Source organism: Trifolium pratense, linkage group LG3 (genome assembly GCF_020283565.1).
Source record: "Trifolium pratense cultivar HEN17-A07 linkage group LG3, ARS_RC_1.1, whole genome shotgun sequence".
Classification (NCBI taxonomy): Eukaryota; Viridiplantae; Streptophyta; class Magnoliopsida; order Fabales; family Fabaceae; genus Trifolium; species Trifolium pratense.
Genome location: NC_060061.1, coordinates 17,159,954 through 17,176,775, shown reverse-complemented (window position 1 = coordinate 17,176,775; position 16,822 = coordinate 17,159,954). Strand labels below are relative to the sequence as shown.

The 16,822-nt window shown below is 33.0% G+C and overlaps 3 protein-coding genes and 1 non-coding gene across 5 annotated transcripts; 1 reads left to right on the top strand and 3 right to left on the bottom strand.

Moving 5' to 3' along the window:
* Positions 1 to 171: 171 nt before the first annotated feature.
* On the top strand, positions 172 to 3,015 carry LOC123916241. Of its 2 annotated transcripts, none has more exons than XM_045967653.1 (5): positions 172 to 337; positions 439 to 492; positions 1,202 to 1,305; positions 1,750 to 1,788; positions 2,809 to 3,015. In XM_045967653.1, exons 1-5 carry the CDS (start codon positions 262 to 264, stop codon positions 2,872 to 2,874), a joined length of 339 nt encoding a protein of 112 aa, XP_045823609.1. In that variant the 5' UTR covers positions 172 to 261; the 3' UTR covers positions 2,875 to 3,015. The 2 variants fall into 2 exon arrangements, with proteins under 2 accessions (XP_045823609.1, XP_045823608.1); XM_045967652.1 differs by having other exon boundaries at positions 176 to 337; positions 2,431 to 3,015.
* Positions 3,016 to 3,469: 454 nt separating this feature from the next.
* On the bottom strand, positions 3,470 to 9,282 carry LOC123916652 (general transcription and DNA repair factor IIH subunit TFB2). Its single transcript, XM_045968170.1, has 15 exons — positions 8,715 to 9,282; positions 8,181 to 8,348; positions 7,526 to 7,594; positions 7,229 to 7,322; positions 6,938 to 7,038; positions 6,773 to 6,818; positions 6,633 to 6,692; positions 6,478 to 6,546; positions 6,213 to 6,296; positions 6,009 to 6,092; positions 5,264 to 5,349; positions 4,848 to 4,938; positions 4,214 to 4,294; positions 4,062 to 4,136; positions 3,470 to 3,978 (listed from the first exon to the last, which is right to left on the bottom strand). Exons 1-15 carry the CDS (start codon positions 8,825 to 8,827, stop codon positions 3,844 to 3,846), a joined length of 1,356 nt encoding a protein of 451 aa, XP_045824126.1. The 5' UTR covers positions 8,828 to 9,282; the 3' UTR covers positions 3,470 to 3,843.
* Positions 9,283 to 11,201: 1,919 nt separating this feature from the next.
* Positions 11,202 to 11,274, bottom strand: TRNAV-UAC. Its single transcript has one exon. It is a non-coding gene; the product is annotated as a tRNA-Val (tRNA).
* Positions 11,275 to 12,532: 1,258 nt separating this feature from the next.
* Positions 12,533 to 16,514, bottom strand: LOC123917582 (E3 ubiquitin-protein ligase AIRP2-like). The gene is made up of 5 exons (XM_045969342.1): positions 16,151 to 16,514; positions 15,266 to 15,416; positions 15,119 to 15,185; positions 14,790 to 15,024; positions 12,533 to 13,115 (listed from the first exon to the last, which is right to left on the bottom strand). Exons 1-5 carry the CDS (start codon positions 16,228 to 16,230, stop codon positions 12,905 to 12,907), a joined length of 744 nt encoding a protein of 247 aa, XP_045825298.1. The 5' UTR covers positions 16,231 to 16,514; the 3' UTR covers positions 12,533 to 12,904.
* Positions 16,515 to 16,822: the final 308 nt, after the last annotated feature.

Below are 16,822 nucleotides of genomic sequence, written 5' to 3'. Positions count from 1 at the left end.
AATAGTAGATAAAATTCTATAAAAAAAAAGTAGATAATAATAATAATATTAAATTAAGCTAATGACTAATTTATCCCTTGGTTTTGTTGGATGTGAATAAACGCAGTACGCAGGTGAGTGACGAAAGTACCCTTGTGTAGTTACATTTTGTGCATCAAGGAAATCAACATAATAATAGAACATGGCTCTTTGGTTTCCCCTCCCAATCCCATTTTTTGATTTGTTTCAGAGAAGATAATAAGAGAAGAGAGAAGAAGAAAGATGATACCACAGCAATGGGCTTCTCCGTGCGGAAAACAATGCACCGATAAATACGCAGCCATCACCAAACTCCCATGTATCTATCTACTCTTCCTTTTCCATTTCCCAATTTCTCCCAATATATGGAAGAATCATTCAAATCATTTCAATATTTGTGTGTTACTTGTTTTATTGTAGGGAGAGTATTCTGCAAAAAAGGATGCAATTCAGATGGAGACACATGGGAGGAATGTGAGTCACAGATCATTTTTTTGCTTCCATTTTTTTTGTTCCTTTCTCAATGCTTTGCATTTTTATTTAAACTTTAGAAATTGAATGAATTGTTTGTCAAATTGCTGCCATTGCATTATGGTCTGGTGGATTCTGTGCACAAAAACCAGGGGCGTTTAGAGGCAATTAGGTGGATTCTGCCATTGCATTATTGTTTATATATGTATTTTGAAAACTCGGTATCCGGCACAAAAACCAACTAATTTGAGGGGTCCATTCCCACCGTCCACTTGCGGGGGGGCCATTTAGAGTCGGAGCAAAGCTCTGTATGGACTAGCCCGCCAAAATTGGCATCGGGGGGAATCAACCCTGAGACCTTAAGAGGAGCGCACTCCAAGGTCCCAAGCCAACACCATCAGGCCAATCCAAGTGGGTTCGTCATAAATATTTTATAAACTTACAATGACTGTTTTGTGAGCAAGAAACTAAATATTTATTTCACTTGAAAAGCTCCTATATGAAAGAAATTAATCAATCTGGGTTTTAACCAGTTTGGTTAACACTGACTTAGCTCATACTTTGAGAATCAGCTCCTCTAAACCACTGGCTTTATATTGGTTTTCTTTGCAAATTCAGAGAGAACGAAATGAAAACGTGTGATGGTAAAAGTTGGACTTGCTAGTGGACAGAACTTATTTCTGGTTTACAAATGATAAGTACTGTTTGACAGGTTTGGAGGACTGCAATCAACTATGCTACAAAGATCCTGTACTAAAGGACCAGCAGTGGAGTGCTTATATTGATCGTTCTCCTGGATCTGCCAGTTATTCAGAGGTATTTTATTTTCACGCCTATGTTTCTGCTATATTATAATTAAGGTACTTATATTGATGGTTTCTCTGTCTCAATTGTTTTAGTAACATTTGATTCTTCATCCTAAAAGGAGAGGTTTATATGTTGCAGTCTTGTCGATGAAAAAGTACTTTAGAATGAAAAGCTTCTGTTTTATAAGAGCTATGAGAAAGAAAAAAAACTATAGAAATAGGACTGTTATTTTGGTTTCTGCTTGGCAATGAGTGAGCTACATTGGATTATCTGTACTGTTTATCAGAATTTCTGAACTAGTTGTCTAACCAACACCTGCCAGCATCTCAAATCTAGTTTTTTGCTCTGAAATTTAGATGATTTTGGAAAGGCTTGGCCTAGCAACCAATTTATCATATGTAACTTTTTAAGGATGTCTGCAAATTAATGATTATTTCATCCCTTCCTATACAGGAATGCTTCCATGCTTGTGTATCTGGCTGCGGTTACAAGGTCAGTTTGGTTCTTGAATCTTGGTTAACATGTCATATGCATACATAGAAATGCACCTCTTTTTAATCAGTTAAATTATACATAGAAATGCACACCAGATTCAATTAGGTAATCCTGTCACATCCAATAGGTACAGACACATAAGTATCAACAAAGTGGATACATTCATATTTTCGGTTTCAACTTTAGTCTAATCGGAGCAATTAGTGTCATCTTGATTTGTTAAGCAATCACTTGCTATTGAATGCCAATTTATTTTAGTGAATCTGATTGTAAACCTCCCATTAAAAGAGTGTACAGTAGGAAGAAGACAGGTTACAAAAGATTAGAATCAATGGGAGGGGGCATGAATTATGAATAAATAGAGAATAGAAAGAATTAGCGAGGGCACTTTGGATTTGGTTGAGAGTTTCAGTGCTACTGCTAAGAGAGTCCAGGTCTCTCAAATGCATTTAAGTGGGATATTGTATACTTCTGTTTTTCTAGATTTACCATCTCCAAGTCACTTCTATTTTAGTGAAACATGTTGGAGATGTACAATTTTCTTCTTTTTGTTATGTTATGTCAAGACTCTTCTTACAAAAATCTACATAATTCTGACTGTGACTGATATATTCAAACTTTCATGTTTGTCTATTGCAGTTTGAGGTTGAACCAGACGAGGCTGATAAGGTCTCTCCTAACAGGCCAGTGAAGCCAGAGCCTATTCAGAAGCCGAAACCAAAACCTGTAGACCCCATCGACCCGCCTGATATGCCTGATACTTCAGCATAGTTAAAGACAACCTAACCTAAGTTTACTAGAAACAATGTGTCCTGAAAAAAATATTTTTTGTTTTTACTTATAATTATAAAAACGTCACTTTAATTTCAGTTTATTTATTGTTTTCAATTTTATTTTATTTAATGAAACGAACTGAAAATAAGTGATGGTTTTACAATTAAAAGTGAAAATAGAAAATTAAAACAGATTTTTTTTCAAGAGACCTTAAATTCTTCTTTATTTGGTATACTTTTGCAGGAATATGTTAACTTTTCATCCTACTTCATGCTTTTTATCAGCATGATGATAAGATCCTTTTTGTAGGAAACACTGCAATAGTACACTATGATTTATGTTTTTTAATATGTAACCTTGAAATATTGAAAATATTTGTAGTTGTATTAGAGTGTAACTGTGGATGCCATGAATTTGTTATATAAAGTTGACCTAGAATTTAATTTTCCATCTGATCAATGCCTTTATAAATCTCATTCAAATCAACATTGGCTGTTCCAACAAAGTCTCAGTTTCCAAATTACTATAAGTCGCTTTATAATACCGATGAAATATTTAATGTTATTTTTTTTATAAAATATTCTTAACTACTTTACTAGTATTACTCTCTTCTTTCAATTCCTTAATTTATCTCTCTCGTATCATTAATGAAGGATAATTTTGTAAAATTCCTCATAAATTTTCTTTTCTATACATTTAGTTACACCTTAGAATTTAGAATGGGTGTAATATATTTTATCTCAATGGCATACACACCTTTTAACACAATTTTTTCACAACATAATTGCCTTTTGACATATTTTAAATAAAGGGTCATGCTAAGAGTTTCAAGAGAATGATTCTATTTTTGCATTAGTAACATGTGCCCTTAGAGCACATGTTAGCATTTTTCTTAAATAAATCCTAAGGAACAAGTAAATCTTTACTGATATGTATAATTATTTAATTAAACAATTTGATAAAATGTTAAGCTTTTGTAATACTTCTCCCATAATGTTGTAATATTCATTTAATTATGTAATAAATATGAATAATTTCACAACAACAATAAAACCCTTCTTCAAAAATCAATCGTTAGTTGGTTCAGTGGTGATTGGCGCTGAACTTGGTAGGGAGGACCGCGGTTCGATCCCATGAAAAAAAAAAAAAAAAAAACCCTTCTTCAAAAAGGAACAAAATATATGAAACAAGAAAAAGAGTGATTGTGGCTGCCTCCATCTTAGTTTCCATTGCATATTGGCCCAACCATAAGATGCATCGGATTGTGTGGCTTTCTTACTACTTTTGGCGGCGTAAAAAATCCCGAACGTAAGGATGAACCTCAGACTTGACCACCAAATGCATCTTCTTTGAATCTTCCCATAATAAACCATTCCATTCTCTGGCGCAGTCACATGCACCTTCAAATACATCCTGCCACACAAATGACATAAGGAATAAAAAAGCCATAACAGGGGATCCTTGAGATATGAACTTGAGGAATCAACGTTGCTTACCCTGGATGGGAACTCGTCATAATAATAAGCATCTGTCATCTCAACTCTGTTTAGATCTGATTCCCACAATCTAATCTGTCACCACCATAATGCTACATATCAGAAAATGAAAATAAACAAACCATACAGACAGACACATAAAGATTCAAAACCTGATCTGTCACATTTTCAGGCACAGCTGGTATCCTCTGTGCAACACGAGGGTGAGCATTCTGCCGAAAGAAACTGACTATCTGCGACATAATGCACAATTTCTGTGTAAGATATTGTCCAAACTAAACATCTTAAATAAAAGTCAACTCAGACAAACAAGCTTTTCCTTAATATTTAAGTTAAAGCAAGTTAGCATGGTATTTCTAAGTTTCTTTGTTGGAAAAATGATAACCTAAGGTAGTAAGATAGCAAAGAATGCAAAAAGCTTTATACATACAAGCATATCATGGCTCCGGAAGGAAGCGGTAGTAAAAAACATTAGTAACTAAAATGCATCTATCCATTCATCAGTGAAGGATTGAAAATGGTCATCACATATCAGGTCTCAGATTAAATAGCTTACTGTACTCCTACAGGAGAACTGCTTGTAAAGGCTTTCTTTTACAAAAGTCAAATGGTGAAAAACAATGTTTGAAAATGTGTAGCAAGATATATACCATCTATCTACGGTGAGTACCACAAATATTTTTTTTTTTTTTGACAAAGGTGAGTACCACAATTTAAAAAGCAGATATTATACAATACAATATAATATCTAATACTTACCTGCGTCAAAAAATATCTAATACTTACCTGGTCTGCTGTAATGCCATTTTCAAAAGCGTTATACAAGCTTTCTTTTGTAATAGCTCCAACAATAAGATTTGGAAGTTGATACTCTACTCTGGATACATGGCAATTATTCACTATTAGATATTTGTAAATGAATGAAAGAAACACTCGGTGTACTAAGACCAAACAATAAAATTTTGGTGAAATATGTAATAAAAAGCTTTATAGCTAAATTAATGGTTTAGTACTATACCAATTAAAAACAATATAAGATAAATTAAGGATACTCAAAACAAAACAAAACAAAAAAACCATGAGAAACAACTTCCAATGTCCACAAGCTCTGAAATCCAAAGGGAAGGGGAACATGAGAAAAGACTAAAGGCTTTATTTGATGAAATAGAATACAGCATTGAAGAGAGTATTATGTGGCGTACCTTGAGAATAACCGCAATATCTCACAATGTAATTTTGAAGTTGAGTAAGCATAAACTCTAAAGTTTGTTTCAACAACAACAAATCCCTGAAAAAATTAAATAGAATGACATTTTATATTCATCAATATTCCCAACTCTTTATTTTGCTATAGAAAAGTCTATATTTATTGTTACAATGTGTAATAGATTAGAACAAATTCAGCAAAGCTAACCAATGATCGATTGCCATGTTATGAGGTAGTTGGTCTGAAGTAGTAAGAGGTGAAAAGAAAAGATTCATGAGCAAGAAAAACTTGAAAACTCCAATAAATACAAGTTTTCTGTGAGTTGGAGTATGCAGTCCGACAGAAACATCCATACATATGCAAACAAACAACTTAAACATATTGGTCGAAATCAAATTTAATTAATACTGCATATAGAAAATTCCCCTTCCACCCAAAAGATCAACTACATCATATATAAATACATATTTACATGGACAAATTTTTAAAGCAATGTTTAAATTCATTTTCAGAGTTTCCTTTTCTTTCTTGATAAAAATAAAGAATTTTATTAAAAGGAAAGAAGAAATATGAAATGAATAAGGAAGTGAATCAAGCACAGATGGCAAAGTGCAGCTCAAACAAAAAAGCTCACTACAGAGCCTCCACCCCTAGGCATGTCCAAGAAGTTTCAATAAACAAAATCACATGCAGAAACAAGCCACGCTTAAACTTTCTATTGAAATAAATCTATTCTTAACCTCCTTTCTTGATGATGATTCGGTCATGCTCACTGAAAGATTTGTTGCCAATTTTGTTGGTATAAACCAACTTTCTTTCCTGCCCTATAAAGTTGTCAAAAAAAGAAGAAAAATGAGACAAATAATGATGAATAAGTATACAAAGTCATATCACCGTGTATCTCAACACATTTTCTACAAATATAAGCACACAAACAATATAACCTGTTGAAGTTTGACCAGTCCAAGGTCTGCTAGATCCTTAATTATGTTTCTCTGGAAATCGGTCAATGTGTCTGTATTATAGGCCTAATCATTGGAAAAAGAAAAAAAAAACAAGTGTCAAATTTGCATTAAATTGCAGTTACGAACGGGAAATACAACAACAAAAGTATGATCAGACCGACACTTGTAGAAGTAATGATAATGTATGTATGACATAATAGTTTCATGTGCAACAAATTCTCAGCAAGGTACATGAATGTCTTACCTCCCCAATGACATGAAAACTAAGCTCCAGCATGAATGAGATCAAGTCACCTGCATCGACACCTCTCTCCTGCACCAAAATTAGATGATGAACAGCATGTAGAAAACAAATAGAAAACACATATACATGTAGAGACAGATAATTGTTAGAGCTACCTCAGAATTAGAGATATATTCTCTGATGATGTACCAAAGTTGTGCATTTGTATCCATCAGCTGTAATTCATAACAAATTCTACAGTTATAAGAATGCCTTACGTTGAGTTTAAGTGTCTTATAAATCATTTGATGCATACCAAAAACTGGAAACCACTTTCAGTTAATTTTGGAGCTTCTCTGTCTCTGTATCGGTACATAAAAAATGACATAAAAAATGAGATACAGTTTACAACACCCACATATATGAGCATAGTGCAAACACCTGTTACAAATGAAAAGTAACACTGCCAAGTAAACAGAACCTTTGACTCAGGAGACGCCGCTGGAAAACTTTCATCAGAGAAGAGCTTATATTTAAGTTCTTGTCAACTTGACTTGGGCTTATAAGTTGCAACAAGAAACGCTAGTTCACCACAAAACAAAGTCACTGGGGAGTTTAGGCTTCATTTTGGTCACAATTTAAACAACACATTGCAAATAAATTTAAGTCAAATAATTAAAGCGATTTATATAACAAATAATATTAGGAATAAAATTGCTAAATAGATGTACAGATTAAACAGGAAATGGAATCAAAAGTTAAGACATTGCACCTCCCATTGTGTCAGAGCATAAGTCTCAAGTTCCTCTAAGGTTAGGAGCCTCACAGTAATATTAGAAGGCATCGATTCCCTCGGTAAAGTTCCACTGCCATATTTAACCACAAGGACATGTTACCGGCTAAAGCAAATATTGCAGTTGTACTCTGACAACAGTCTGTGTTTTCATAACGAATTTTGAATTGAGGAATGACTGTTAAACAACATTTTGATCCTATAATTTCATGTAGTGACCATCTATCATCTATATAGGTTTCTTAACTCATAATAAAAAAATTATGTACTACTCACCCGTGTACTAAAAGATTTTGGAGACTTCTCTGATATGTTGAATTGACTTTGTAAGTTTTTTCGTTCTTCCTGCCAGAAGGAGAAAAAAATAAATACTAAACTGGGATAAAACAAGGGTACAAAGAGATAATGATGTTTCACTATAGTCTTCCAAAGCTTGAAACACAGGCACACAAAGATGTGGAGAATAATATACATAATCAAGAGATAAAAAAATGAACCAAATTGTGACATAAAATCCTGCTGCTCATAATTTTTAAGAAAATACAAAAGCCAACCATGTGATCGGTATTAAATGTGTTATGGGTGATGCGATAACGTTATTGATAATTCTACACCGATAAGTGTTCTAAAAGAAACAAAGGGAAAAGCTAGAAAAAAATATCTTATGCAACTGTGCAAGAAATTTAGCACAAATTAGGAATACAAATATTTCCATTGAACTACAACATGTGACAAATAAAACAGTGTTTTATCACAAAAGGTCCCTTTAACACATTACAAGGTGCAGAATATGTGCCCATACTCCATAGTTTAGGGCTACCATTTGAAAAGAAATGAACCAACCATTTCAGAGGCATAATAGATATCTACTTTTCATTTTTATGGAAGATACAGAAAATGAAAGTTTTCCGGAGAGAACAATCTCAAGTACCTGTCAAGAGCTTCAACAAAAACTCTCAATTGAACCAATCTATCAATGGCAACTTTGTGCTTTGAAAGTCCATCTGGAAGCACCCATTCCGCCAATAATTTAGCCGACACTGGCCCATCAATATGCAGGAGCTGTAACACATATTTCTTTGCAAGAGGCGGGAGAGACCTAACATTTTAACATATGTATGTGTTAAAGCCACATAGCATGCAAAACTCAAGAAGAAATACAATTTACTTATTTGGATTGACTTATTTGAGTTCATCTACTAATTAAGTAGAGCTTATGAAAACACCTTATGACACACCCATAAATTGTTTTCAGCTTATTTCAATAAGCTTTCTAGGATAACTTATGACAACAATTTACAGCTTATATCAGTATATGAAAACAAGTTTCCTTCATTTTATCTTTTATAATAGAAATCTCATACACAAACACTTATATGATAGATACATGGTCTTAAATCCAAACAAGCTGGAGATAAATTATGGAACTTGATGACAGTGAGATAAAAGAGAAAAGAACAATAACCTGAGAATAGCTTCACATATGAATGCATTCTCATAGAGTTTATCAAGCTTCATTGCAGGCATTGAAGCCACCATGTCCATGAAATTCTTAGCAATGATCCTAACCTCAGGCATTGTGAATTTGGTACCAAATACTAATACCCTTTTGTTTAAAGAAGAAAAAGTGCAGCTTTACAAAAACCCACGAAGAACCTCACTAGATTATTCACTCCAAGCTTACTTTGTAATGAATAATGAAACCCTAAAAATACTGTCGAGACAAATCAGATTAATAGGGAGATTCCATTGGCGGCTATAGGTTGAAGGGGGTGGTGAGTCGGAGGGATTGTTGCCGGAAACTTGATAGCTGAGGGTACGGTGTTTGTGCTGCTACGTTTAATAATCTGTCGTATTATATGTTGTTGACGGAAGAAGAAGGTGGGTGGGAAGTATGAGTCTGGCGGTGATGGGAAATCGCCGCCTGCTTCCGGTGCTTGTATAGCGGAGACGGCGAGATTGCGGTGAACTACGAAAATAGTGTGTGCGGTGAAGAGTTTTGATCGAATTCGATTTTGGTTTATTTTTATTTTACTTTTTGCTTATTAATTGTTTATTTTTATTTTACTTTTTGCTTATTAGGTGTAATTATTTTGACTTATATTATTTTGTTAATATATTTTTGACACAATATATATATATATATATATATATATATTTGCGTCAAAAAAAAAATAAAATATATATATATATATATATATTTTGTCTTATATTATTATATAAATTAAAATTAAAAAACGTAAGTAAAGCCTTATCAATTATTATTTTCATGATATTATTAACACGGTTGGTTCTATTGGACAATTTATTATATGAGGATCTCATTAACTATTTGAACCAATATATTGTTATCTCATTAATTATTTTGTATTGCACTATGAAATATTGATCGAGTTCAAATACGGTATTTTTTCTTTATTGGTTTTATGGGATCAAATTATGATTAATAGATTATTGACAAGACAAAATTAATTTGACTAAATATTTTTTTATGAAAGTCGAATACTTATTTGAGATATTCAGTTTACTTCTTAGATGAATATAAAAAATTGTTTAGTCCTTTAGAAAAATAAATTTGAACAACTTAATCCTTATGTGAATTGAGATAAAAAAAAAATAGGTTTTTTATATTTACATGTACACCGACTCTTTAAGTGATTGTCGAATATGTCATGTCATTTAAAAGGGAGTCATCAACAATAATTAAAATAAAAAATTTAGTACCTAATAAAAATTAAAAATGAAAACAATTTAGTTCGTGCAATATAAGAAAAAAATTCAAAATTATTGTTGAATTTAGAAAAAAGAAGAACAATAATATCTTATCAAACCTCAATAGTATCTGAATTGTACCATTATAATATCTATAAGAAAATATGAAATATAATATAAAAAATACAAACATGTATCGTCACAAAATATCTGTAAACTACTAGTCATTCAATGCACAATATCTGCAAAATATACGCAAGATTATATATTTTTGCTTATTGTTGACATATGTTGTTGTGTTTGTCTAAGATCCTATTTATAGGAGACGGACATTACATGTCACTTGTCATTTTCATATTGTCATTTACATGTATTTTGTTATTTTGCATTTCATGCAACACGCTAAGGGTTCGTTTGGTTGAGTGGAAGAAAGAGGGAGAAAAGAAAATTTTGAATAACCAAATTCTCTTTCTTTCAACTCAACCAAACAAACCACAAATGTCTAACATCTCACATGCATCTCATACAACATGTCAAGTTTATAATCATATAAAATATAATTTGTCTTCACATATACCATTTTTTTTCCGGTGCTTTTCCAAACAAAAAAAAAACCATTTTTTTCCAGTGTCTTCACATATACGATATACCATAGTCATATTGCAATGGTTAGACCCCACATAATTTTGGAGGGAATTAGGGTTACAAAATTGGTATCATGACTACCCTCTTTCTTTCCACTCAACCAAACGAACCACAAGTGTCTAACATCTCACTTGCATATCATACAATATGTCAACGTTCAATACGTTGGTTAGATTTGTTTCAACACCTAGCAAGTGCTCCAAAATAAATTTGTCTTTTTTAATAATCTACACATTAACATATCTTTCTTTCTTTATATATCATCTTTTATAGTGTATTTCTCCTTATTTTTTTCACATTTTCTCTCGTTTTTAAACATGAAGTCACTCAAATACAAATAAACCAAAGTTGTAGGATCCAAAAAATGTCTTGTAAATACCACTTAAATGATGAAAATATAACTTATCACAATTTCTTTATAACTCAAAAAAAGATTGAGAAATAAATGACTCACTGATCATAGCGACATTAACAGCTGAACAAGCTAGATAACAAGAAAATATGCTTAAGAATGAGATAGCAGAGAAAATAACAATGAAGCTTGCGTTTTGGATTAGTGCAATATCTCTCAAAAAAAAAAAAAAAAAAAAAACAATGTTGCTGCCCAGGATCGAACTGGAGACCTTTAGTGTGTAAGACTAACGTGATAACCACTACACCACAGCAACTTCGATGTTATAGTAGTGCAAACAATGTTTATGTTCTATCTAGACTCGAAATGTAACTTTTTCTAATTCATTTTTTGATGAATAATCAATGACAACGAAAAAAAAGAGTATCAATCACAAAAGTAATGTATATGCATGCATTTAGGTTAGCTTCTGCTATCCAAAAAGCTGACGGTTAAACTTGGATTGCTTCTGTATTATATGGATTAGTGGGCATAATATCATATACTATTGCCATTTTTTCATCTTCAACAATATATATCAAACAATTAATCTCTCATATTGTTGCTCGTTTGTTTGATTTTTCATAAATAAAATTATCTATTAACAGTTTGAATGGGATAATCCGTGTCTTTTTTTAGCTTAGTTAGATGACATAAATTCAAATTCTAACAATTTTAAAACTCCTTTGTCAAAAAATAAAATAAAAACAATTTCAAGACTCTTGGAGGAAAATTTTACCGCTCATTATAATTTTATTCGGCCTCATCCGACTCAATGAATTGGTTTATACAGACCGTAGAAGATACTCAATTTACATCCAAAAACAATTCAACGTGGAAGCTCTAAGTTAAATTTTAAGTAACTTGTAGAATGTATTGGTACCATATAAGACCGACCTACCTTAAGAGAAACACATTCTAAGATCACAAAATTTAATCACTAGACCCATTCATGTGGGTTTATTATTACGAAAACCTCATTAAAATTTGTAATTAATATGTTCCGAACCAACCCTTTTTGTTTTTACTCATGTATGTTAAAATAAATTCTAATACGCATAAAACAAAATTTCGGTTACAAGTATAACAAGAGTATGTGCCAAGTACCCAAGTTCAAATTCCATGGAGACTTTTGCTGTGATATTTTGATTTTGATATTTCCATAACAGAGTCTATTTATAGGCAAATTTAGTTTTGGCGATGCAAGAGTTGCAACACACGAAATTAATCTTCCAAAGAATGAAATACTCAAGAAAATGTGAGTAGAAAGACAAAGGAGGAAAGTTAAATGCCATCAACTCATATTGGTGAAATGTCAAATGAACCGATGAATTGGCCTCAACTAACTACCATAACTTGATACGGAAAAAATGCAATCAGTTGAGTGTCTTTTCTCATTTTATGATCCAAAAAAACTCTATCTTGCATTTTAGAACACCACTTGTAATAGTAGTAATTAACACATTCTATATATTAATCAATACATACATGCATCAAATAGTGCATTTTTTTTTTTTACTGAATGCTTCAAATAGTTGTAAAATGGCCAAATTGGAAAACAATTTACATTTCCATAGACAGTTAAATCCAAAGATACAATCCAAGTAACTCACAAGAGCATATTGTGCAAATCTCTTGTTAAGTAGTAATTCAATCTGTACAGGGATATACATATGAGCTAGCTATAGATACAAATTTACCATCTCAACTTCACCACCAACCCACAATAACAAGGGCTGGATACTTTTGGTAGAAGTGGGAAGCAAGAACTGCAACTCTACAGATTTATAACTAAATTTTCCGAATCAGGTTCGGACTTCATATGACTAACTTCGCACTCAAAGGAAAGGGAGTAAACTATCCGCCCAAGGCAACAGCACACATTAAAATTTGTCTGTTGCAATTACTTACCTTATGTGAGAGTCATAAGTGTCAAAGAGAGAGTCTGGAACAATCACAGGCAACTTATCTATGTACATGAAAAGCCTTCTGAGATTCTCCCTTGTCACTGTTGCCATATCAACCACATCCCTTCTATCAGTAAATACCCAGAGATCCCCTGAGTTAACTCTCTTCAGACTGTCACGGCAAAATGGGCATGACTGTGATCTTGTTCGCCTGCAAAAACACCACATCATTTAACCTTCAACTGAACCAAAAACACACTTGGAACACATGCTGAAGGGGAATGAAACATCTGCTAAAATTTCATATCCTAGGATAATAAAGGGAAAACAAGTACTACAAATTTCTCGTTACTAGTGTACAGTCTTACCTTGGTTTGGCAAGAGGAAAATCTAGTGACTCAAACCTCTAACTAAGTCATGCAGAAACAAATCCAACATTCCTCTCCATAGAGTGGAATAATTCCCTCCAGACTCAAAATGTAAATCAAAACTATGCAGATTTATACGACTATCCAAATTCAAATTAGGAGTTAGACACCAATAAGAGTTGTACAACTGGTAAAATCAAATACTCCCTCTGGTTCTTATTACAAGAAAAAATTTGCTTCTTAGGTTCATAGAATGTTTAAATACATCAAACATTCTATGAACCTAACAAATTTTTCTTATAATAAGGAACAAAGGGAGTATTGTAAACCAAAATAAACATAGCAAGCAATACATGACAGAACAACTTTTAAGATATTGAACAACTTATTGTCTTGTACGATGTTTGGTGAACAAAAAGTTATTTTGGTATTTTAGACAGCTTGTACTTGGGACAAAAAGTTGTCATGTGGTTTAGTGAGGGACCAAAATTTCAGTTTTTGCCTAGTCCTAGAAAGAGTTTTAAAATCAAACACAATACAACTGGAGTTGTCATGTCCAGTCTCTTACTTTTCAGCAGATCAAACACACCCCAAGTCTCAGCCTACTAGCTGACAGGCAGATTAGGCACAAATAAATCTATAAGAATTCCACACAAAGCATTGATACATATTTTCATTTTAGTCACTACAGTAATAAAATAGTAGCTCACTAATCAAAACATTTAATTTCTGTAAGTTTTACTCTGGATTCTTGACGTTTGCACTTTCCTCACATAAGAATAGTAGACTATATAAACAGGAAAAAAGACCAAAGCTTATTGCTAGACTCTGTCATTCAAAGCATATGAATACGCAAGGAATGGTAACACATCAACAAATCCAGATAAAGGAAAAGTTAATCAATACTTCAAGCCTAACCAAATCCATTAAGTCAAATAAGACTAAAGTGCGTTAACCATAATATATAACAGCTCAAGTACTAATCAGCCAAAAGGCATTCAGGAGTAATAAAAAAACATCCTTGCAGCAACTACATATGCTTGCCGGCCAAACCAGTTTGAAGTTCAAAACCAATATCTTGTCATAAATTCTTCCAAACCCTACTACAATTTTTGTTCTTTTTTATTGAAAAATCACATTCAGGTGAAATCACACCTTCAATCAATCACTGGATTCTAAAACCAGTTCACTTACAGTGAGACTAGTGATATCCACTACTTACATCCTCTAGCATGGCAATAGACATTTTAGTTTGAAAGGTTGTTAACAAATATGCCTAGACAAAGCCAAAACCAAAACCAAGGGAAACCCCAAGCAGGCTCAATGATTAAATTTCACTATTACTGAAACACTGGCAATTTAGCAGTCACCACATCAATAATAATGCAAGAAACCAGAAGAAAGAAACTAATAAAGACCAATCATACAAAGAATAAAACACTTGTTACAGAGAGTAGGGACTCTCTCACACACACATGCACACAGAAAGAGAGAGAGGGAGAAGGGGCAGGGAGTACCATTCTCGGTAGCATTTCAGGCACATAGCATGATTACAGTTGGGCAACACAATTTTACTATTCATCTCCATGCATATCCCACATTCATCTTCTCTTTCAATGTCTACATCAGAAGATTGCCTATAGTCCTCATCATCTCTTCTACGATACCTCTCCATGCATACAGCCTTTTGCTTTTTATCCTCAGAATCAGTGACACCTTTCTCAAGTTGCAATAAAGAGGGATAAATAACAGCTGCTCAGAGCATAAGTTCAACATATTATCATCCAATCAAGAATAAAATGGAAATAAACTTAATACTAAGATTAAGACACAAGCAAAACTATACCATAGAATTCCCTTATGCTTGCTTTTCTTTCATGGGTAGACATGGTGGTAGTTCCATCCACATACACCTACACCACAGGACAAAAATTGTTCACCTTGTCCAAGTATCTCATTTCAATACCAAGGTCCAAAAATAAGCAGAACTTACCTTGTAAATTAGGATTCTTAACAATCCAAGAGCTCCAGCAAGATGACAATCTGTCCATTGAACAAAAAACAGAAACAAGTGTGCAGCTGGACTGTATGACATTCTCATCTGAAGGGATGCACCATCATACTCCCTAGGAAAATCCGACGCCCTACACATCCATAACACGACAAACAATAACTAACTAGTATACTGAACACACACACACAAAGGGCTCCCCCTCCTAAGAATTATTATCATTCAAAATTGACAAAGGACACCATTCAAATGTTAGTAATTACTCCCACTGGTCACTATTATTAGCAAATTTGATTTTTTTTGGTACATTGGAAAAGTGATGTATGTAGTCCATATTATGAACCAAATACATCACTTTTCCAATGTACTAAAAATGTCAAATTTGCCGGACGGAGTAGTTGTTATTGTTAGTATTTCTCCTTCACCAGGATTTGAACCCATGTCCTTTAACCCTTAGCTCGAACCGATTGAGCTACCCAACCCCTTAAAAAAGGAGTGGTTCATAACTTGGGACTCTAAAGGCATATGAAAAACAACAATAATGAAGAAAGCATTGAATTGAATAAGAAAAAACAAAAATAGTAAGTAGCGTGTAACTGAAGCAGGAGATGATACATAGCACAGTAACATTGAAAGACTAAAAAAGCAAGAATTGAACATAAAAATGTAAAATTTATGATATTAAGCAGTAGAATTGAACCCCCATATACAAAAATAGAAACTTTCCCAAACAAAAAGGGGAAAAAATAGGAATGGTGTGTAGAAAATGAAGAATTAAAATGAAATCCTTAATTAAATGAGCCTAATTGTATTGTATTATAGGAAAAAATAGAAAGAAATATTGAGAGGGTAAAGTAAGTAACTAACAGAGTATTGGCGTGTTGGATATCAGCTTGAAGAAGTTTTAAGGAATCCTTGAAAGACTTGCGCATGGAAGCCACGTACATCGCTCTGTCTCTCTCTTTCTTACTTTCTCACCAAAACCAGAAAGATGAAGAAGAAGGATTCTTCTGGGTGTAGTAGATTCTGTGAATGTTGTTGTGTTGTGTGTATGAGACAAACAAAACAGAAGGAAGAGTGAGTGAGAAAGAGAAGAGAGAGAGAGAGAGAGAGTGGTTGGATTAGAATATGGAAGATATTGATTCCTCGTGTTGCTTCTAAACTGTTCTTCAAAGCCAAACAGCCCAAGCTTGTCAGGACACGCGTACGCTTCAACTCCTCCCCTCCAACCGCAAAGTACAATAAGCTAACTTATAGTTTATCGTTTTAAGTTTATAAACTAAAAATTCTGTTTGGTAACGATTTTTTAAAAATAGTTTATAGTTTATTTTACTTATTTTTCAAACGCTATTTCAAGTAGTTTATGAGCTTATAGCTTATCATATTTTCTTCCAATTTTAACCCTATCATCTTACTTAAAAAAAATTAAATAGTAATTAAACATATATTTTATGTCATTTCATACTTATAAGTTAGTTCAACCGTTAATTTTATCAAACACTATAAATTCAATCAACTAGCTTATTCGCAGTAAGCTAA